The 22,581-nt window shown below is 34.7% G+C and overlaps 1 protein-coding gene across 1 annotated transcript in view; it reads left to right on the top strand.

Annotated features, from left to right (window-relative positions):
• Positions 1 to 22,581, top strand: part of LOC117110529 (laminin subunit alpha-like) — an 89,312-nt gene that overhangs the window by 34,328 nt on the left and 32,403 nt on the right. The window contains exons 28-55 of the mRNA XM_033253276.1: positions 102 to 217; positions 938 to 1,146; positions 1,554 to 1,684; positions 2,277 to 2,492; positions 2,819 to 2,959; positions 3,724 to 3,876; positions 4,997 to 5,119; positions 5,270 to 5,350; positions 5,973 to 6,094; positions 6,256 to 6,364; positions 7,143 to 7,253; positions 7,408 to 7,535; positions 7,722 to 7,811; positions 8,531 to 8,745; positions 9,557 to 9,657; positions 9,835 to 10,015; positions 11,499 to 11,795; positions 12,250 to 12,407; positions 13,551 to 13,661; positions 13,827 to 13,938; positions 15,509 to 15,667; positions 17,233 to 17,420; positions 18,049 to 18,462; positions 19,269 to 19,359; positions 19,504 to 19,620; positions 20,464 to 20,646; positions 21,593 to 21,747; positions 22,187 to 22,336. Of these exons, the coding sequence (XP_033109167.1) occupies positions 102 to 217; positions 938 to 1,146; positions 1,554 to 1,684; positions 2,277 to 2,492; positions 2,819 to 2,959; positions 3,724 to 3,876; positions 4,997 to 5,119; positions 5,270 to 5,350; positions 5,973 to 6,094; positions 6,256 to 6,364; positions 7,143 to 7,253; positions 7,408 to 7,535; positions 7,722 to 7,811; positions 8,531 to 8,745; positions 9,557 to 9,657; positions 9,835 to 10,015; positions 11,499 to 11,795; positions 12,250 to 12,407; positions 13,551 to 13,661; positions 13,827 to 13,938; positions 15,509 to 15,667; positions 17,233 to 17,420; positions 18,049 to 18,462; positions 19,269 to 19,359; positions 19,504 to 19,620; positions 20,464 to 20,646; positions 21,593 to 21,747; positions 22,187 to 22,336 (4,362 nt within the window). The remainder of the gene's footprint in view (positions 1 to 101; positions 218 to 937; positions 1,147 to 1,553; positions 1,685 to 2,276; positions 2,493 to 2,818; positions 2,960 to 3,723; positions 3,877 to 4,996; positions 5,120 to 5,269; positions 5,351 to 5,972; positions 6,095 to 6,255; positions 6,365 to 7,142; positions 7,254 to 7,407; positions 7,536 to 7,721; positions 7,812 to 8,530; positions 8,746 to 9,556; positions 9,658 to 9,834; positions 10,016 to 11,498; positions 11,796 to 12,249; positions 12,408 to 13,550; positions 13,662 to 13,826; positions 13,939 to 15,508; positions 15,668 to 17,232; positions 17,421 to 18,048; positions 18,463 to 19,268; positions 19,360 to 19,503; positions 19,621 to 20,463; positions 20,647 to 21,592; positions 21,748 to 22,186; positions 22,337 to 22,581) is intronic.

Below are 22,581 nucleotides of genomic sequence, written 5' to 3'. Positions count from 1 at the left end.
TACAAAAATAATGTAGGTCCCAAAAGGGATCCTTGAGGAATTCCACATGTTTAAATCAGATGCTAAATGATCATGCAATTTGAAATTTATTTTTATTGTAGGATTACATTCTCGCAATTCCAGAGGACAAATATAGTGACAGTATTCTAAAAGAAAATGCTCAAGATCGAACTGGTGACTTTATCAGAGAGTGTGGTAGTCAGGACTTCTACATAAGGTGAGACATGTTAGCAATTTTAATAATTTAAGGATGGAAATCCTGCTAAAGATATGACTGGCTGGGGCAAAACCTAGATTTGTCGACATTTTGAGCTAGCGGCCAAAATGCCCTGCGATTAAGTATTTTGACCAATTTCAGGTTTTTTTTTGCTGTTTACTGTATAAGAGTTTTCAAAAAGAATCCTACTAAATAGGCTGGCCTTAACAACACAAGAAAAATTATAGAGGGCACACTTGCTATGATCCAGATAGCATGATTATACAGCTGGAGGCAAAGTCTAGTTGAGTGGAATGTAGAAGTTTATAGTCAGCTAGTTTAACCTAATTGCTTTAATGTATGTTATAACGCACATAGATGCTTGTCATTTGATTTTAGGATTTTGTATTACGTGACATTGGTGATTTATACTATTTCGTCGCTCATCCTGGAATTTAGTTCCACCATGCATATTTAGTCCCATCCGTGTATTTTATATTCCATGTGTTTCACTCCATTACATGCCTCAACCTAATACAATCTTTTCATTAGTTAAAATGATGCCGGACTGTTCCATTCACAAAATTTAGATTTTAAAAAAATAATATATCAAATGACATGAATCTATTATTTTAGCCGAGTTATAAAACCATACTGTACGTAACTGAGGCCTGTACTGTATTGGTGTGCAAAAATGCAGTTCAGTGGACATTCATGACTTTAATTTTTGTTTTTTCTCAGCCAATCAGCGTCTGGATTCTGCCGAGATTCAGTCTTTTCACTGACAACAGCTTACAATAATGGCGCTTTATCGTGTGACTGCAACATCGATGGATCATTAAACTACTATTGCGAGGAGCTTGGTGGGCAGTGTCCTTGCCGAGAACATGTTACTGGTCGTCAGTGTGACCGATGTTTGATTGGGTTTTATGGTTTTCCTTTATGTGCAGGTAGAGTATTTTTTTGTCCTGTTTTTAAATATATTTCAAGAAACATGTTCTAAACAATTTGAGACAAAATGATTTGAGTCAATTATTTTTGGCTACTTAAGGCCAACTCAGACAGCGTCGGCCGACGCAGCCCGACCCGATTTATCGTCGGGGACAGTCTTAAGCCGTCGTGAGAAATATCTTGGAAATATTAAACACGTTTAATATTCTACTACGGACTGCCCCCGACGCACACCATCGCGTCTGCGTTCAACTCACACAGACCCGACGCGACAACAAATCGTCGGCCGACGCTGTCTGAGTTGGCCTTAAGATGTATGAATATAGTCTTTGTAACAATTAATGTAATGCTGTAGCTATGTAGGAATTGCTTAAGTTATGATGTTTTTGACTGTTTATTATTGTAGAATGCCGTTGCTTGTCAGGAGTTTGTAATGAAGAGAATGGCCAGTGTACATGTCCACCAAATGTGGCTGGAGAATTCTGTGATCAATGTCTGGAAAACCATTATGGATATGACCCTATTGCAGGATGTGTTGTAAGTCTTCATTTCGCCATCCTCAACTTATTTGAGGTTACAATCAAATGTAGACGTCTGCAGAGTACAGCGCTGCATGTATAAACTGTTTAAATCAAGCCACAATCATTCTAGTTCTCTAGTTTTTAAGTTCTGTCTAGTATTTTACGTGTGTTAGATATCACATTTGTGGATTGTTCCTACTATAATAAATAATAATAATAGTGTAGTTTTATATAGCGCCGTATCCATCAAATAAGATGCCCAGGGCGCTTGATATGTGGACTGGAAACTCGTCCCTTCGTGTTTGTACCTTACCAGGCACTATCATCGTTCACAACAGGGCCTGCCTGGACCAGTACACCCCCCACCCCCACCAACTCACCTCAAATGGTATACTAGGTTCTATATAGTGAACATGAACTATTTTCACTGGGCCTACTGTTTACAGTCCTTATCCGCGATGATTTGTTCTACCACCAGAACCATAGGCAAGCATGCCATTAGAGCCAGCGCCGATATTATGGTTGTAGGTTGCAGCACCATTTGACTATTTATGATATTTTCATTAAATATGAATGAATATTTATATCCCTTTGTATGATAATTTTAGGCATGTGACTGTGATGAAAGAGGCACTTTAAACAATGATCTGAGTTGTGATGACACCACAGGACAGTGCAATTGCAAACAGAATGTAGCAGATCGTCAATGCAGCTCTTGCAATCCTGGCTACCATTCCTATCCATTTTGTAAAGATTGTAGATGTAATATTTTTGGCACACAGGACGGCATTTGCAATCAAACTAATGCTGAATGCCTGTGCAAGGTGAGTTCTACCACATCTTATACAGTAAAGAAGGTATATATTTTCACACTAGTCGTTTTTGGATTCAAATTTTTCGGCATTAATTATGTCACCATTCCTGATGATGACATAATTAATGTTAAAATATTGAATCCCAACATGATGGTGTGTATTTCAATACTTGGAGTATGTATTATACTTTCTTATCCGAGTTTAATCAGTAAACCTCTCTGTTATACGGTAAATGTTATTGAGCCAGATATTAGTTTTTTTGTAATTTTCTACAATATGCATTTGATAAATCGCTGTATAGTTTGTACTAATGAAATTCTTTCTTGTGAACACAGGAAAATGTTGAAGGAGATTTTTGCAGTGAATGTAAGCAAGGTACATTTTCTCTGGAAGAGCGAAACCCGAGGGGTTGTACTTCCTGTTTCTGTTTTGGTATTACAACTGAGTGTCAAATTGCAACTGTTAATAGAGGCCAAGTAAGTATAATAAAACTTCATTGCATTGCACACTGTTGTAATACTGTAAAACCTCGAATTGAAGCCATGGGCTTCTTTTTTTTTTTTTTTTTGGGAAACTTTGGATGGGCTTCTTTTTGAGGCTACCTTTGCAAAGTAAAGACGGGGGCTTTTTTTAAAGAAATGAATGCTGTAAATTTTGTGCATTTGTACCAAAGATCTTATAAACACAAGATAGCGTTCTCCGCGATTTACGCGTGTAGATTCTGTAATAAGGCATGAATGGCGCCCTCTTGCTAAATTGGAAACTTTTGACCCTTGACCGCTCTGACCATACCGTACACCGCGCGACTTTACCTTGGGTATCAATCTTGTGAACAGCAGAACAGGAAAATCTCAGATCCATAGCAACAAATAAGACGCCCTCTTCCAAAACTGATTGCTTTTTCTCATTGGTATAATAGCGCATGAATGGTGCCCTCTTGCTAAATTGGAAACTTTTGAACTTTGACCGACGTTTCTATTTTTTACGTGTAAATCACGGAGAACGCTATCTTGTGTTTATAAGATCTTTGATTTGTACTATAAAACAGTAAATAAGGCCACTGTAACATCAATCTGTATCATGGAGTTTATTTAACTGGCATTAAATTGCCTAAGCTACTATATAAACCAAGCTTGTTTTGAATTTATTTTATTTTTTGAAATGCATGTAGTGTATGTACTGTACTATCTCAGAAAGAAGCTTATGCTATATTTTATGGTATATATTTCTAATGTCTTAGGTAAATACCATGGACGGTTGGAATGTGACCAATTTGAGGGACCCTCAAATTCGTACAGCTGGTAATCGCATAAATGTCTACATAGACGGAACTGGAGACAATGCTCAAGCTACAATTTATTGGGTAGCTCCTGCAGAGTACTTGGGAGATAAGGTAAGATATCTGTGTAGGGATCTCAACCAACAGCACATATGCCAACAACAAATTTTTATTGAAAGGGCTTTTCGATTTTTGTCTCCTCAAAAAGATGATAGACCATAAATAATAGACAGTACAATAAGCACTCAAATTATTTAAAAAAAAAATCAAACTATTTGCATAGAAAATTTTGAGTTTTGTAAAATCCTGAATACAATAATATTCAATAATAATAGTAATAATATTTTGTGGTTCGAAATATGTCTGTGTGTATGTGATAATAATGTTGTTAGTTCAGGGGAAATTTAGGCAAACGCTCTACTCCGGACCAACTATCTAATGAAGAACTGTTTAGCAGAGATTAGCCACTCTCCTTAAATCTCAAATTCATTGATTTCTGCTGGACTGCCATTTTAGAATGTCCACTGAAGAGTTAGTAATCTGCTTGTATCTTGCATTGGTGCATATGCAGAATTTTGCTGTGGAAGTGCGAGCGAAGCCAAATACATTTTGGGGCACTGGGTGGTACAGCAGTAAGAGTTTGAGCAGATTATTGTTCATTCTTGTCTAGAAAATGTGTTACATATATGAGAATATTTTGTATAAAAAATTGCATGGAAATAAAAATCAACAATGACAATTTTTTTTTGTATTTCTGCACAGTCTATTTAAAGTCTTTTTAGGTGAAAGACTATGAAATTGCAGGATTAAAAAAAAAAGTCATTGAGCTCCAATAACCAGATAAAAAGGGAATTCCATTTAAACTCTGCACAATTAATGATATGTGTCATGTTAACTGAATGAGGCTGTGTGGTTGACCTAATTTGATGTACAGCAGGCATGTAGACAAGATTAATTAGTAATATAGATTCCTTTATATTATTTTTTACACAAAAATAACAAAGAGGAGGACTGAGTTGATTTGGGGCCTAGCTTAAGGTCTGTCCTTTCAAACTTGCCAGTTGTCAACCTTTGCAAAGTAAAGGGCTCTATTTTTCGACTCAACTGGCCTTGCGACAGTATATACAGATTGCAGGTGGAATCTCCTATACCAAGCTTTTGTATCAGGCTCCAATATAAAAAAATGTTCCAAATGATGATATAATTGTTTAAGTTTGTTTACACTTTGCTACAGATTGGCTCCTATGGAGGAAAACTACGTTATAGAGTGGAAAATAACATAAGGTTAGCAAGAGGTGATGCTGCAGATTCTTCACAGCAAAATCTGCCTTTGATTCGTCCAGATGTCATCTTATCTGTAAGTTGCTCATATATAGTGTTGAATTAATGAAAAATAGATATTTAAGTATTTTACATGCTTTGACAAATGATGTTTGTATTTCCTGATTTTTTTCTAGCATTAAATGACATATTTAAAGTTAAATGCACATGCAATTTCTTTTTGTAGGGGAATGGACAAAACTTGATGTACAGTAACCTAAATAGACCTGTTGAAACTGGAGAACTAGTTGAAATTGATTTACTGGAGGTAACTGGCTTTTTTATTTTCTTTTAATCAAACAACTTGTCTAAATACAGTATTCAACATATGGGTACACAAATTGATTATAAATATTGTGATGGATTCTGTACATTACTATTTTCATTTATAGTCCTTCAACAAAAAGTTATCTTTCCACCTTAACCTAAGCTACACTATGTGTGAATGTTTCAGCCAGTGAGAAACAGTGTGTCTGCGTAGGGGTTTTGTACATAGTCGTATCCTTTTTTGAACAAAGTGTTAGTTGATTAGGCAAGTTGATTGGCCGAGTGGTTAAGACAGGGGCACTGTAACCTTCAGCTCTAATATCGGTGCTGGTTTGAACGGCTCACTTACCAATGGTTCCAGTGGTGGAACAAGTCTTCTCGAATAAGGAATTTAAACCTTAGGCCCAGTGTACGCATTTGGCTCGTGTGCACTTTAAAGAAACCAGTGCATCCTTCGAGAAGAGTTGGAGGTGGGGGGGGGGTGTTACTCTGGTGTACTGATTCATTAAGTCCCCTGTTCTTTATTGGATATGCCACGTAGGACAGTGATTAAGTTCACTTATTGGCATATCCTTGGCTAAAGAAATGAAACGAAATTGATGTCTATATGTGTTTTCTTTTAGACAAGTTTCCAAGATACATTTAGTGGTGCACCTGTGTCACGGCAAACATTGATGTTGGTTTTGGCTGATTTAAGTTCCCTTCAAATTCAGGCACAGTATTACCAGAAAGTAATAGATGCAAGGTAGTATTAAAAATCATCAATTAAATATATATGTTTTTTTGAAACAAGTTATTGCATAAATATTTCTTGTAGATCCATCACAACTAATTTATATGTAGTACAGATACTTGCAGAAGTATGATTTTTAATTCAATTTAAAAATGAGTGTTGATTTGTTGCAGTTTGAGTGACGTTTCAATGGACACTGCTGTCAAAGATTTGTCCGGTGTACGAGAGGTTGGTGTGGAATCCTGCAGATGCCCTGCTGGGTATGAAGGCTTATCTTGTCAGGTATGATGTAATTTAGTGTAATAATTAATGACTTATTAATTGACTGCTCTGTAAACAAATCCCAAATTTCTTGTTCATAATATTACTGCTGATATTGAAGATATATTATCCCTTTGAAACACAAATTGAAGGCTAATAAAACTTTGAATTGGCCAATGGCAGATTAAAGAGGAATCACACAGAAGTGTTTGTAATTTTTTTTTAAAGTAAATTGGTCCGTAACTCTATTAAAGGAATTTGTATCTTTGGCATTTAATACCAAAGTGAATAAATTTTATGATATTCCAAGTTTGCCAATTTAATTTCGAAAGTGATTTTTTTGAAATTTCAAAGGAACAATAAATCACAACCTTTAAATCAGAATATGTTTGAAGCTTTGAAGACTACAGTTAATGAACTATAAGCTTTCGAACGCATCAAGCAAAATGTTGATAGCTTTTTCGTGTCTGCCGCCCCTTCCAGGGTCATTAGACACTTGGCTATCTTCTGGCAATTGACCTTGCAAGAGTAAATCCGTTGGAGGAATGATTGGATGGGTCATTAGCTAAAGATAAAAATGAAAAGAATTTTTACGAAATGTGATGCCATGCTAGATGAGACCTGTCCTAGAAAGAATAAAAAGTCAGCAATCATTCAAGTGAATTGCTAACACAGAAAGCATGGATGAGCCTATTTTTTTTTGTAGTGTAGCATAGTATGGCGAGCAAGCCACATTCATTATGTAACTTGACAGGTTTTATGAGTAGTCATATTCATTACACACATATACTCTGTATAGGACTGTGCTGAAGGGTACTATCGAAGGAGTGGATCATATTTGGGTATCTGTGTGCCATGCGAGTGTCATAATCATGCCGACTCTTGTGATCCCAACACTGGCCGCTGCTTGGTATGTTGCATTTTATATTTTACTGTAGATATTTTTTGTATATACATAATAATACATTTTGGAACACAACACCTTTGCTACAGTGGTATAAGTTTTTGAGGCATCTATTGCCTGTGGTAGATATTTCCAATCATGAGACTTTCATACTTTTCAGTTCTGTGACCACAATACTGAAGGTTTGAATTGTGAAAGCTGCAGTACTGGTTTCTATGGTGATGCGAGACGGGGAACTGCTTTTGACTGTCAAATATGTCCATGTCCATTTGCTGTTGTTGGAAGCACGTAAGTCGTTTGTCATTATTTTTGTGTATAAGTTCATATTCATGTTTATTATTTCACATAAAACATGAAAAACACCAAGACCCATTCCCTGTTTCTGATATAAATTAATGGAATTATACAGCTGATATTTAAAAAAAGAGTATGTATTCGTCACTGAGAACTATATTTAATACTTTCTTTTTTTAGGTTTGCCTCAACATGTCAGCCTCCAGACCACTTAAGCCAAAATTTCAACTGTGATTGTTTACTTGGGTACAAGACTGAAAATTGCAGTGTGTGAGTACCTATTGTTCAAAAACTGTGGTTGAAATAATTGTTGATAATTCAGATATCGTTTTTTATTTCTAATATACATAAGAGCAGTTCCCATTTGTAAAGCCCCATGATCTCTTACAAGATGTTCAGGGCCAATACTAACCATTTTTATGCTATTACATCACTCGTGCCATTGAGGACAAAAAACATTTGCTATCAGAGACTTCATTTGTAATGACATTTGACTGTAATGATATTTGACTAATTTTGGTACAGTATATTGAGAGGAAAGGTTGGGAAATTTAATATATAAACATTTTTTGGAAATGTAATTGGGGAAATTTGTGAAATGTATGTATTAAACATAGGATAGATTATCATATGAAACCGTGTTCTTCATTGGTCAGATTTTCATCATACTGTGTAATTCTACCAATCATGACCATTTGTGCTAAGGAATCTCATTCGATCATAGGGTAAAAAAAGCCACATCGTAGGTGATAATCATATATACATATATATAGGACTGTTATCAATATCGTAGCCAAAACATCGCGCTGTATTTATAGCTTCTTACAATAATTAGTATAGTATATTTTTATCTTAATGTAATGTTTTGTGTTTATGCTACTGATATCATTTTAAAAGTGGTACTGATCCAAGTGCCTACAGAGTAAGAAAGAATTAAAAAAAAAAAAAATCTTCATTTGTATTACTATATTCCAAAAAAATTTCTACAGGTGTGAAAATGGTTATTATGGTAATCCTGATCAGATTGGTGGATATTGTGAACCATGTTTTTGCAATGGCAACTTAGACCCAAATGCTGTAGGCAACATTTGTGACGGTTCAAGCGGTGCATGCCTCCTCTGCTTAGAAGGATTCGCTGGATATAGCTGTAATGAATGTGCTAATGGCTTCTATGGAGATGCCGTAAGAAATAAAAACTGTTCACGTTAGTATTTTATTAATTTTATTCTATTTTACACAGCAGGCCTAATTCCACTGAAGGAGAAAATAAGAGGCAAATCTTTCAAATAGCCATGATGAATGTTCTCATAAATTAAGACCAGTTTAATACCCCAACAGTCAAACCCTTGACTAATGTCTTGTCCAGTGGTTATTATGAATTGGGCCATTTGTACAGTTTGAACCTTGTGATGTTGTACATTGCATGCTAAGGTATATTACACAGAGCACGACAGTGATAATGCGACAGTGGCAAAACAAACAAATGTGCAGTGTATCGTCGTACTGATCTTTAGAAAAATGATTTGAGTGAATATGTTGGAAAGTAGACAACTTGAGTAATACTCTAAATGATGATCCACTGCTAAATGGCAGAGCGACGTGTCATTTAGCATAGAATCAAACTTGCATTTCCAAAAACAGTCTCACAACAAAATATTGTCACAGTAACTCGGGTGAGTCTTAGATGAGCATATGGCAAAATATCAGATTGCGAAAGTGAGTGTTTAAGGTTCTTGTTGCATGCTGTGTAAACTGGTTGAACTGTGAATGAATTGTCACTGTAACATACCACTGTTTAGGAATCTTTCTGCTAAGCCCCAGCTCTTTTGAAATTTTTGCTATGGTAAAAAAAAAATGACACTGTAAATGTACATGCATGCATTTATGTGACAAGCATGTATTCCTAGATATGTTTTGAATGTTCAGCTGTTGACTTTGGTACTGTAGAAAGGTCAATTTGGTAGTAAGCCGTGTTGCCCCTATCTAAGAAATTTACTTGTTTGCTTACTCAAAAGGTTGTAACTGCAACAGCTGTGGAACTGAACGTTGCGACAACACTAATGGCTTCTGCAATTGCAAAAGAAACGTGATGGGTGAAACATGCGACCGTTGCAGGGTAAGCGATCTCCAGAAGTACTAACCCAATTCAAAATATAATACAAAATAATTATTCAGTATGTACATTTCTAATTCACTATAAGATATTGATGTAAAAATGTGTACAAAAAACTCAGTATTGAAGTTTGTGTGATTTTTGCATTTGTTTATATGTATATTTGTATATTGAATCTAGCCCAACACTTGGAACTTTAATTCATGTGGTGGTTGTGAATCTTGCTCGTGTGCAGTTGGCTCGGTGACAGAGCAGTGTGATGAAATCGATGGTTCGTGTTCATGTTTGCCTGGTGTTGAAGGTGTGAAGTGTGATCGCTGTCAACGAGGACACTGGGATTATGGACCAGCAGGCTGTCAAAGTTAGTGTAACTACTCTATCCAACAACAAAAAAATACCCAAAAATATTATTTTCTGTTAAATTTTTATTCAATTTCTGTAATTTCAATATATTTTCATGTATTTTAAATAAATGTTTTTTCTCCTGATAAGTGACAAAATAATCGTAAGATTTTAAAATTGATTTTCTTATTTTATAGTAAATTATCAACTAAAGCATAGGTAATTTTTTATGCTTTTTTATGTTTTCAAAATAAGCAAATTAATTGATAAAAATTACTTTTATAATATTTCTTGTACATCTTAAAATATGTTTGCTTTTTCACCTTTATGAGTAAGCAATTTTTATTACACATTAATATTTGGAAGACATTAATTGGATGGAATTCATCTGGGTTTGATTTATTTTCTGACCAATAAGACAACAAAATTTACAAGTCGGGATGCTCAGGGATGCGGGCATCTTGACAAAATATCATTATTAATTGCTCCTAAAACACTAACCTTAACCTTAAAGATACCCTATGGGTCATACTGTAGATATTTTTGTTTTAATTTGCACACTTGCATATATTCATGAGAAATAAAGAAACCGAAATTTTGAAAATGTAATTACCGTAAATGCTTGAATAAGCGCTGCTTTCGAAAAAGCGCCGCACCAAATATTACTTTTTTAGCTAAGCGCTGCTGTCAAATGGGCGCCGTGGCGCTTAATCAATTACTCTGTGGTTTATGAAACACTTTGGGAAACAGGGTTTTAAATAGAATGTATACAGTATTAAAATGAATAAATAACACAGTGACGTCACAAGCATAATTGTGCATTTCGTTTATTTACGATGACGTAGGACCTATGATAGGCCTACTGAACTACGGGAATATGTGATATAGGTAACATGGGAACAGGCATGGAAAGCGCTACATCATTATTTTTTATAAGCGCTGCTCTCGAATAAGTGCCGCTATTGAAATGGTGCTGCTCTTAAATAAGTGCCGCACTGAAGGCTCCAAACATTTTATGAGTGCTGCGGCGCTGATTCGAGCATTTACCGTATTATGTTTTCCTTTAACAGCAGTTAGAAATAAGGCAGTGTGGCCTAAAATTTGATGTTTAAAAATAGGAATAATGTTTTGCCCTACCTGATGTGTTATTGTACTGAATGCTCAGTACATGTCCAGATCACAGACCACTGAGATTCAGTAGCATCCACAAGTAGTATCGGGTGCTGCAATGCTGTTTTAATGGTATTTGCATCAGATTTAATGAGAATGATGTTTTGCCCTACCATTTATTCCTAATATATCCTCTGAACGCAAACATACAAAAAACAACAGGTTAGATCATAAGATTAAAACTTCCTTTTCAACGGCCATAAGTATCAGCCCAAATTAAAACTTTTCTTGCCAAATTGTTGACATCCCATTATTCTATTTGCTTGTGAAGAGTTCCTTAATTGTATATACTACATTTTTGGAGCAATAACATGTTTAATCATTTTTTTTAGAGTGCAACTGTCCAGAGCTCTTGGAGTGTGAGGCAGATTCTGGCAAGTGTATTTGTCCACCTGGGGCAACCGGGAAACGATGCGACCGATGTGCGCCACGATATGTTTTTACACCCGCAGGTTGTATGCCATGTGATAGCTGTGTGCATACGTTATTAGATATCTTGGATGATATGTTATTTAAAGTGAATAACACTAAGCCTGGTGCTGTGGCAATTGGATTAGAAGCTTTTTCCAAGATTGACGATCTAAATAATACATTATACAATGAACTTAAGGTACCTAATTTATTTATTTGTCTAAATAAATCTTGCCATACCAAATAAATATAAATGTTGAGACAGGACTTTTTATACCTTGCTTAGCGAAACCCGCTGCCCGCCAATAATAATGATTTTGAATAAAAATTAATTTTTTTTTTTGCCACTTACCATAAAAAAATTGAAATTTGAGAAAAAAAATAACATTTTTCTTAAGTTTTATTACTCCCGCTGCTTCCTTAAAATGTCCAAAAATAAGATATGTATATTTCTTCTTAATTATATAAATGTAAAGCATCCAATCATCCCATTACCACACTACAGTAGAACCTCGATTTTACGTACGGTACGGGACCAGAGGGCGTACGTAAATCGGGGGATTCGTAAAATAGAGGTTGGGTTAAATTTGTGGTAACCTTTGACCTAATACGTACGTAACGCTCAATAAACGTATGTACGAACGAACGATGATACCGTTTTTACACCCGCAGGTTGTATGCCATGTGATAGCTGTGTGCATACGTTATTAGATATCTTGGATGATATGTTATTTAAAGTGAATAACACTAAGCCTGGTGCTGTGGCAATTGGATTAGAAGCTTTTTCCAAGATTGACAATCTAAATAATACATTATACAATGAACTTAAGGTACCTAATTTATTTATTTGTCTAAATAAATCTTGCCATACCAAATAAATATAAATGTTGAGACAGGACTTTTTATACCTTGCTTAGCGAAACCCGCTGCCTGCCAATAATAATGATTTTTAATAAAAATTAATTTTTTTTTTTTTGCTACTTACCATAAAAAAATTGAAATTTGAGAAAAAAAATATACATTTTTCTTAAGTTTTATTACTCCCGCTGCTTCCTTAAAATGTCCAAAAATAAGATATGTATATTTCTTCTTAATTATATAAATGTAAAGCATCCAATCATTCCATTACCACACTATTTACATTCAACTATAAAATGTTATTTTTATTTTCTTCTCCGTCTGGATGTTTTGGACAAAACCGTTTGCTAAATAAGAAAACAAAAATTTTGTTTCTATTTTTTTTTTTGCCCTCCTGTGAAGATCTTTAAAAAAATAATTTTGCGAAACAAGGTATAAGAAAAAGTCTTGTCTGATATGTGCGATGCAGGACTTGTAATCACTTGATTGTCAAATGAACAAAAATGGTAATTCTGTTTCACAAAATATAAAAATAAAAAACATTTTTTTTCTCTTTCGTGGTGTAGTTACAATCTTCATTTAACAATGACTAAAATATCTTTGCATCATTACAATTATTTTTTTCTATTTGACAATAAATACAATATTTTGTTTTAACTTTCTATGCTTTTTACCATATTTTTATTTAACATTTTTGTAAAAAAACAATATGTTTATATATTTAATTTTTTTTTTATCTTGTGTTTCTGCTCCTAACCCTAGCTCATATTTGAGTAGTGAAAAGTCTGTACAGTTTTTTTCTTTTGTTTTGATAGTTTTTAGGATCTTTGACTTGTATGCAAAAGGATGCCAATGTGTACAATTATTTGGTATAAATACAGCCTGTTCCAAGCAATAAGTGTTTATTCGGTAATAGGGGAGAAGTAAACTGGAATCAAAGAGTACAAAATTTAGTGTTGTAGAGACAACATTCTGAGGACTTCATCCTCCAGTGGATAGATAATTCTGAAATAGTTAAAGTAAAAAAATATGAGTTTAGTAATTGCTTGGCGGTTAAGATATATAGTATATATGTAGTAGATGTAAATATTATATTTCTTTATTTTTGCCTGTAGCCTGGTGTGGCAAATGCAGTTGTAGATTCAAGTCTTGTGTCTACTGATTTAACTCCTCTATATCAACTTTTGGACAATGTAACTATGTATGCTGACGGAATTCAGAAAAATGCAAGTTGAAGTTTTCTGTTTTTTTTTTCTTACCTAAAAGCTACAGAAAAATGTTTAATTATAAAAGTGCTCAATATATGGACACTGACATGCTACAATATTCAATGAAAATATGATACTCAAGATTATCTTTGTTTTTTTAATTATTTTTTAATGATACAACAGTCTTTAGCAAAGATGGTTGATGCTGATGAAGCTAGCCTAGAAGCTGTTGAAACAAGTAAAAATGCAGTGGATTTGGAAAAATTTATTAATGACACGTTCAAAGATCTTAAAGGTAAACTCAATAATCACTTTTTCACTCAGCCTCAACCAAGGTGGGTAATTAGTAATTTATGAATAACCTGAAAAACATAGACAGGACACTGAAAATTAAACCAAAAGAAAAGTCTACCAGGGTCTTGTAAAAATGTCATTTCGGACTTTCAATAGTGATGAACACTGATGAACACGATATGCTGACTTAAAAACATAAATCCTGTTTTGTTTTATTAGCCGAGAATTTGGCACAATATGCTTATTGAGCTTCCACAAAAATTATAGGTTTGAAACTTTCAGGTTCAAGATTTGGTTTCGTTTAAACTGAACATATGCCAGCAAGTTCCGTAATTGAGTGACTGGTTAATAATATTTGTTATGACCGGACCAAGTGCATTGATGCAATCATTCACAATATTAGTCAGTACAGGATCCAAGTTGCAAAATTTTGTTGGAGAACAATTTACAATCTTCTTTACCTCATCATTTGAAACGGGCTCAAGGGAGGTTAGTGTAAAGCCACTACCTGTGTGATGATCAACAGTTGGTATAACGCACATGTGGTCTGTGAGCATATCAATAATAATTATTTACATTTGATTGTTAAAGAAATTACAAAATTTGTTGAAAAGATTCTCATCCAAAACAAACATACACATCTTTTACGGTGTTGCAGTCTATTCGTCACATAAGGTTAGCTTTTGTCAGAAGAACAGTCATGAATATCAGAGGAAAAAAAATATATAGATTTAAAAAAAAAAATTTATTTATTTATTTTCAAAATTTTGTTGATCACGGTTGGAGTCAATTTGTTTCGCTAATTTCAGACATGAATTGAGAAAATACTTCCTGATTTTGAGGTTTCAGTACACAATAATTAGCGATATGGGAGTTGAGGATGACGAAAATCAGGTTCTAGCATTTTCAATGAGACGTTTTTACTTTGTTTCGGGATTGTCTGCGAGCCCAGATTTATAGCGAAAGCAACACCTCCACCCTTATTATTAAGATGCTGGACGCTATAACAAAATGTAGCGACATGAAGTAATGATGCCAATGATTGAATTATTTAAGCCATGTTTGACATAATAGTGACAGCATCATAATTGTTAATATCTAAACACATGCCAATAAGTTCAGTTGTTTTATTCCATCTAAAGAGACTGGATGTTTATCAAGCAGAACTTCACTTAGTTTTTATTTGTTTTTGTTTGTCTTTTTATATGCTTTTTTATCTTCCAGCTCCATTTCTGTTAATGTTTGTACAGATCTGTTTTACTTTATCGCTTTGCTATCATGTCAATGAAAGATGCAAAATTGCAACTTGCATGTTTTTAATAATTCTGTATCAGAAATTATGTTAATCAAACAAAATAGAGTATTCTATTACTCATTAGTAATGTAGAGGTGCCTGAAATTATTTTTATATTATTTTGCAGAAAAATGTTTATTTTATGCTCCTCAGAATTGAGGAAGTACATTCTACCAGAAATCCTATTCTTTGCCTAACATTACAATTGAATAATAGAATTACATAAAATTTACAAAAAAAAAAATCAAAAAAAAAATCTTTTATTTCTGCACTATAGATATGATTGAAAACCAAAGAGCAATGCAGATTGAGGGCCAAACTGAAGACATTCAGAGAAGACTTGAAGAAGCCAGAGCAATTGTATCTGATTTAGAATCCACAGATTTTTCAAAATCTGAACAACTAAGCCTTGCTGAGAAAGCTGCGGCAGAAGAATGTAAGTACAAGGAGCAGCAGGGTAGCTCACTCAGCTAAATATTTGTGGTAGACGCTGTGTGGCGATATATTGTTAAGATTCCTCCTACAGCTCTCCTTGTTCCAGTTGGAGAACTAAAATGAAAAAAAAAAATAATTTTAAGCCGACAGTTTCATGTGCAATACGGCCCATGTGCATGTGAAGGAATGCAGTACACACTTTGAAAAAGAGTAGAGGATTTAGCTCTATCAATCCAATCAAATTTTCTAAGGCTCCTCAAGTTGTTTTTAAAATTTCTCAGGAGCGCATACTTGAGACCCTTGTGCACATAATTTAAAAACAAACATTGATATTTAAAAATGAAGTTAACAGACTTTACATCGTTTTTCTTCCATATAACTTCATATTTCTATGTATCTCATAATCACAGCTCTATAGTGTATACCTCTCTCTATTATGCACTGTATTAATCATGAATTTTTTTTTTTGTTAAACTCTTAGCTGCTTATTTTGAATAAACATTGAGATATTACAACATGGCTTGTGCTGTTCATCAAAAGCTATTCAACAATCAAGTTCACACAAATTTAGTATTACTGTAGTTTCTCTTGAACATGAATTTTACTAATTTTTGGAGGTGGTCTTATTTTTTTTTTTGTAAAGTAACTTTTTTTTATACAAGCGGTTGGCCTATCGATTGTGGCTTGCACTCCCAACCAGAAGGTCAGGGTTTCGAAACAAGTCCCTTGTGTCCTTGGGCAAGGCATTTTAACTACGTTGTATCTCTTTACTCAGGAGTATAAATAGGTACCTAGTAGGATTTTGTGGCATTGAATGTACTAGTTTTGTTCTAAAGAAGTAGCGAACGACTAGGGATACTCCCCAGGGAGCAGAGAAGGTTGCACTTTGTGCTGGTTTGCTATTATATGTTATCCAGTGACCATTCAATTTGGAATTGGTGCCTTATAAATATTTGGGTATTATTATTGTTATTACTGTATTATTATTAATTTTTAACTTCAGGGATGACCAATCAAAAGGCAAATTGTTTGACATTTTATAAAGTTTGTTGATTTTCTAATTATACCATGGGCTTTTGCTTAGAGAAATGATCATACATAAAATATGTGGTGTGCTTATACCTGAGTAACTGAGGTAGTATTTGTTGAAACCAGGCATATACTGTAAAACCTAGAATAGAAGACCCATGGGCTTAATCTTGAGAAGAAGCCCATCTCGGTAAGGCTCCTACCCTCTATTAAGTTTGCAAATGTAGGCCTAACATCAAAATTAAGTTTGCAAATGTATTCCTAATCTAAAAAAGAAATCTATCTCAAGGCCCATCGCCAAAAGAAGTCAATTCAAGGTTTGGCAAAAAAAAAAAAGAAAAAAAGAGAAGCCCAGGGCTTCTATTAGAGGTTTTATGGTAGGCCTTTACAACCATTTTTTTTTCTGTCATAAGCCCAATTTGTTTTAATAAAGGCTTCTCTCAAGTAAGAGCCACATTAAAGCCTTTAAAAGATTATGAGAACCGTGCTTCATATTTGGTTGTTTACGGTAGCTTATGGTTTTTATTAATATTACAGTATTGGAAGCTGCTAAGAATTTGACAACTTTGAGTCAAGGTTTACTAGATAAAATTTTAGAAGTGACTGGAAATACTGAAGAACAGATGAAGAAATTGCAAGAACTTATTGACCTTAGTGGACAGGCAACCAACCTTAGTATGCAGGCCAATCAGTTGAACAATGCCAATGCAGCACAAGCAGTAAAGGTAGCATAGTGTTATTTACATTTATATTATAAAGAACGGCCTTCCCAAGGCCAAATAACCTAACTCGCATTTTTGTCGATTTTGGGATATCATTTGTGAGCATATTAAACACTCTGATTACCTGTGAAATTTTAATGTCTCAAATATGAGTCGTTTCAGGAGAGGACCATTTATAGTTACGCATAAAACTTAAAATCTAGTGATTTTCTGTTGTAAGAACAACGCAAAGGCAAGATTACGGGGCAAAACAACATATCTACAATGAAGATACATAGTTTAGGCACAGCAAAATCAACTGGTTAATGGTGTTTTCCTAAGAACGGCATATGCACAAGTTAGATAATGCATATGATTGCCTCAGACGTGAAATAAGTCGCAAACTTGCAGCAGTACCGCTCCTGACAATTGTCATCGTTTCCGATGTAAAATATTGATGTAAATATCGTTACTAACTTTGCAATATACTAACGGTTGTGATTAAAAGTAACAGGTTAACCTTTTAAGTAATTGATGACAGATTGACCTTTTAGTTATCAGTCTGTCAATTCACTGATTAGTTACTGATCACATTATTGCCTATTAATCACTGCCCTGTCATTATTATATTCTTGTTTGTCTGTTTAAATAGGCTGCAATTGCTTCTGCCATTGATTCTTTTGGCAAAGGCTCATCGAATATTCTCAGTGGTTTTGAGTTACTTGACCTTGCACGAAAGTTACTCCAGGAAGCCAACGATGCCTATCAGAAACTCCAAAATGATTTCACTCGTCTCGATGAAGGTATCAAGCGACTTGACCCAGTTGTTGAAGCTCTTGCTCTTGCTCTAGGAAGGTTGAGGCCTCTGGTTACACAGTCTGGGGAACATGCTAAAAATCTCACCAGTTATGCCATGGAGATTGTGGAGCTTTCAAAAGTTGGCACAGCATATGCAGAACAAGCTAGAAAAGCTGCAAATGCTTACAAAGATATTGTAGATGCTATCGATAAGGCTGATACAGCTGCCAAAACGGCTAAAGCTGCAGCTGACAAAGCTCTTGCGGATGTGAGTACCAACAATATGTATAATATCATTTCACACAAATTAGCCTCTCCTAAAACGTTCCTGTGAGGCTTGGTGGTGGCTCCAGATATTTGTTTTTTGTCTGGAATCATGAGGCTGACTAGAGCCCAGGTAGGGTCCCGGAATAAATATCTGTGGTAGAGTTCACAGGGAGAGTTTTTATGGCTTAGCATGGCCCAAATTGTGCTTTTAGACCACAATATTTGGGAATTGCCAATGAAAATAACATTCTGTTTTGCGATCTTTGAATAATGCATATCAATGCAAAGCCTATTGTGTTGGTACTGGTTAATAACAATATACTAATTGGTTGTTTATATAATGAATTAGTAATTTTACAGGTAATAACAACATTGAATCTCTAATACCCAGTTCGCACCTACGACATACAGTTAAACTTTCCTAAGTCGACGTTGCCTAACGCGAATAAAGTCAATCTTATTTTACATGCCAAATTGTTGTGTTTTCCATTAATTAATGATCTCCTAAGTCGAACAATTTTTCAATGCCATTTTGGATTCGACTAAGGCAAGTTCAGCTGTATCTCCAAATGAAACAAATCCTGAGATTTCACAACGGTTATATCTTGTAGCCTTAGAATTTACACTGCAAGGAGAGAGTTGTTATTATTGGCTCTATTGCAGTAATGCCAGTGAGCCAAGTAATTGGCAAAATTAGGTAGCAGAGTTCATGGTGTTGATATTTTTAATATTAAGGAAATGATAATAACATAAGAAAATGGCTTGCTGATTCTAAAGCACTGATAGATAATTGTTCACTCCTTACAGACCAGTGGAGTTGGTGACAAGGCCAAAAGAATTTTGAAGAAAGGCCGCAAACAAAAGAAATCAGCTGAGGAACTAAAAGAGGAAGTTGATGGTATGCACACTCAATTTATTTCTTATTTTATAAGATTTCTATTTAAAATTAGATTCTTTATATGTATTCTTTATATTACTTTATGAAGTAATTATTAAAATTAATTGATACTGTCATTAGTTGATTATTTTTTTTTCTCATTAGCTCTTGGACCCAAACTGGAGGCAACTAAACAGAGTATGGAAGAACTAAGTAATATAAATCAAGAGACCAGCAAACTATTGCAGAACCTAAGAGAAGGAATTGCAAATCTACCAAATGGTAAAATTATAGTCTGCATTCTGGACCCCCCCCCCCCAACACCTTTTAGATGGTTTGATTTATTGCATACAAGGTCTTATATCCCGAGAAACCCTCCACATTCATTAAATAAATAGCTAATTGTTTAGTAGTACATACACAGTAACACGTTCATTTTACGTATCCCTCAGTCCCAATGGGTGTTTGTAAATTGAAAAGTTTGTAAACTAAATCAGGTGTCAGTTTCCAATTCCTAGGCCTAGCTACCTTATCCTATTGAGCACCGATAGTCTGATGGCAGCCAGGCATAGGAGCACAAACCGACAGTGCAGCATCATGGTCTACTGCGCTAGAGCCCAGCTGAATTTACCTTCTATAAAAACCAAATTATTTAATCGCTGGCAATCTTCCACTTAACAAAATATTAATTCAAACATCTGTATGTTTTATGGACCTTTCTATCGTTCTTTCTAGTTGAGTTGTTAGATCGCTGAATTCACGATGTCAAAAAAATTGCTGACCCCAACACTCTTGTTTGTCTTATCGTAACCATGTGTGCAATCCGATGACACCTACGTTGGTAGTTCGTTGTTCTGGTTAGGTTTATTACATTGATATTGTGATTATTATACCAGAAATGGTAGAAAAGATCAAACTATTAATAAATAAATACAACAAATTTTATTAACAGAAATATACAGTATCACTTTGTAAAACTTGAGCAATCTGACTTTATTTTACTGTAATGATTGGTCGATGATGAGGCAAAGACCATTCGTAAAATCGACTGTTCGTAAAATTGACGTTCGTGTTTTACTGTACATATACTTTATAATATTAATATCTGTAATATCTTCATTTCAGTTGATTCAGATGCAGCTCTTAAAGCTGTTGCTACGGCAATGAGTGCTAGTAATATTGCAAACGAAACCAAGGTTTTAGTACAGACTATGCAAGGTGAATTGAGTGTTTATACTGACAGATTAGCTGGCATAGATGAGGATGTGATGGCTGCTAATAATGCTTTGGATCAGGCAGAGGCAAAGCGTAAGTAAACTACGTAGAGTGGATGAGAATAGCTTGGTGTTGATATGCTTGCCTTTCAGTCCCAATATCCTAGGTTCATTTCCTTTCACGGTAATATGATTTCTTTTTCTCGCGAGGAATAACTGCTCCACTCTCTAAGCCTCATAATGGTATAGGTAGGAAGGTTCTGTAGCATAGGTGGCAAAGTTCTGACTGCGGGCTACATGCATCCCAAGTGGCAGTTCATAAAAACAAGTCCCTATCGATTGAAGTCTGAATTCAGAAGCCACATTTGAACCAAGTTCTACTACATTTAAATTCAAAACCATATTCTCCTGATTGGTTAAAATTAAATCCAGGATGTTACCACCGCAAGTATAAAATCTGACTTTTCTGGAAAATGTAACCGTCTTAAAATTTTCTACCTTAAACGTCAGAGTCAAGGGACTCCCAGTCAATTCCAAGGTAATTTGAGTTGAATCTAAACTGCCATTGAAAATTTGTTCGACTTTGATAAAATTTGACTTGCAGTTAGTTAATTAATGGAAAACACAACAATTTGGCATGTAAAATAAGATTGACTTAGAAATTAATCGAGTTAGGCAAAGTCGACTTCGGCAAGTTTAACTGTACAGAGGACCATTAAAAATCCAATGGCTTGGAATAAACATTTTTTTAAATGATTTTCCTTGGTCTTGGGTCTAAAAAAAATAGTAAAAAGTGAAATTACTATAATTTAACGTATTGTAACACTGCCTTGGCAAGCAGAATCTACTACCAGGGCACAGTATTAATGATTAATGCATCCTGTCCAATTGTGTTGGACAATATATCTTTCCCAGATCCTTTTTTGATTGACTAAAGCCAAAATTTCCAATTTCAAATGTTTTGAATTGAAGTATTTAGAATTTGACAAAAAAGGAAAATTTAATCTTTAATGATGAAAAGTTGCATTTTTCACTTACAGTTGACAAGTCAGGAGAACACATTACTACTGCGGGAAGTCTAATGCAGGATATTCAGAGCAATGCAGCTGAAGTTGATGAAGGAAAGGAAGGCCTGAAACTTGACATCAGTGAAATTAAAAGGCTTGTGCAGCAGGCAAGAGGAGCTGCTGATCAGGTATTTATTGGAATGTTATTTATCTTTTACATTTTTTTTGGTGTTTAATATCACCTTAAAGTACACTGCGTCGTATGACTGTTGACGATGCCATTTCCGCTGTCTTTGAGCACTTGACTTCGCAACATGCATTCTCCATTGAACCCCATCAGTGTTGATCGATGCAGCTTGTGAATGGCGTAACAGTCACTTATTAGGTTTATTCATAAGCTCCACTTTTTCAGATTTGGTAACATTTTGAAGGTTATTTTATCTTATCTCATTGGACATTTGGTTGAATATTCCTCTATTCAGACCAATGATTGTGTATTGTGTGCATTTTTGTATCTGTCAATTAACATAAATTTCAGAAGTAGGAATTGTTAACTGTGTATTTCTACTGCAAGTATTCATTTCACAGGAATTATGTTGCATAAATATAATAATTTCAATATTATAGATCAAGGTAGCTGTGTCCTTCGCCGAAGAGGGTGCTTATGTGAAGGCGAGATCCTTGCCTGCAAGTGATAGTACCTTCACCAAAGTTTCCTTTAACATCAACAATGCGACTGATGGCCTCCTGTTCTTCAATGGCGGTCCAACTAAACAGGTCAGTTAATAAATTAGATAAATTTCAATTTGTCATCAATTCATAATTCATAATTCATAATTTTATTTCCTCGAAATTGACGAAATTAAGTCATTAGTAAATATTATAAAGTATAAAGGTCCCAGTATTGAGCCCTGAGGTACTCCAGATGTCACGGTAACAAAACTTGAAATGCTGCCTTGAAAACGGACACATTGAGATCTGTTAGTTAGGAAGTGTTTGGTCCAAGACCACAGTTGCCTTGA

Source organism: Anneissia japonica, unplaced genomic scaffold, assembly GCF_011630105.1.
Source record: "Anneissia japonica isolate Jap-2015-1 unplaced genomic scaffold, ASM1163010v1 scaffold3434_len466720_cov178, whole genome shotgun sequence".
Classification (NCBI taxonomy): Eukaryota; Metazoa; Echinodermata; class Crinoidea; order Comatulida; family Comatulidae; genus Anneissia; species Anneissia japonica.
The sequence above is the reverse complement of the archived record's forward strand: the minus strand, read 5'-3'. Positions and strand labels throughout refer to the sequence as shown.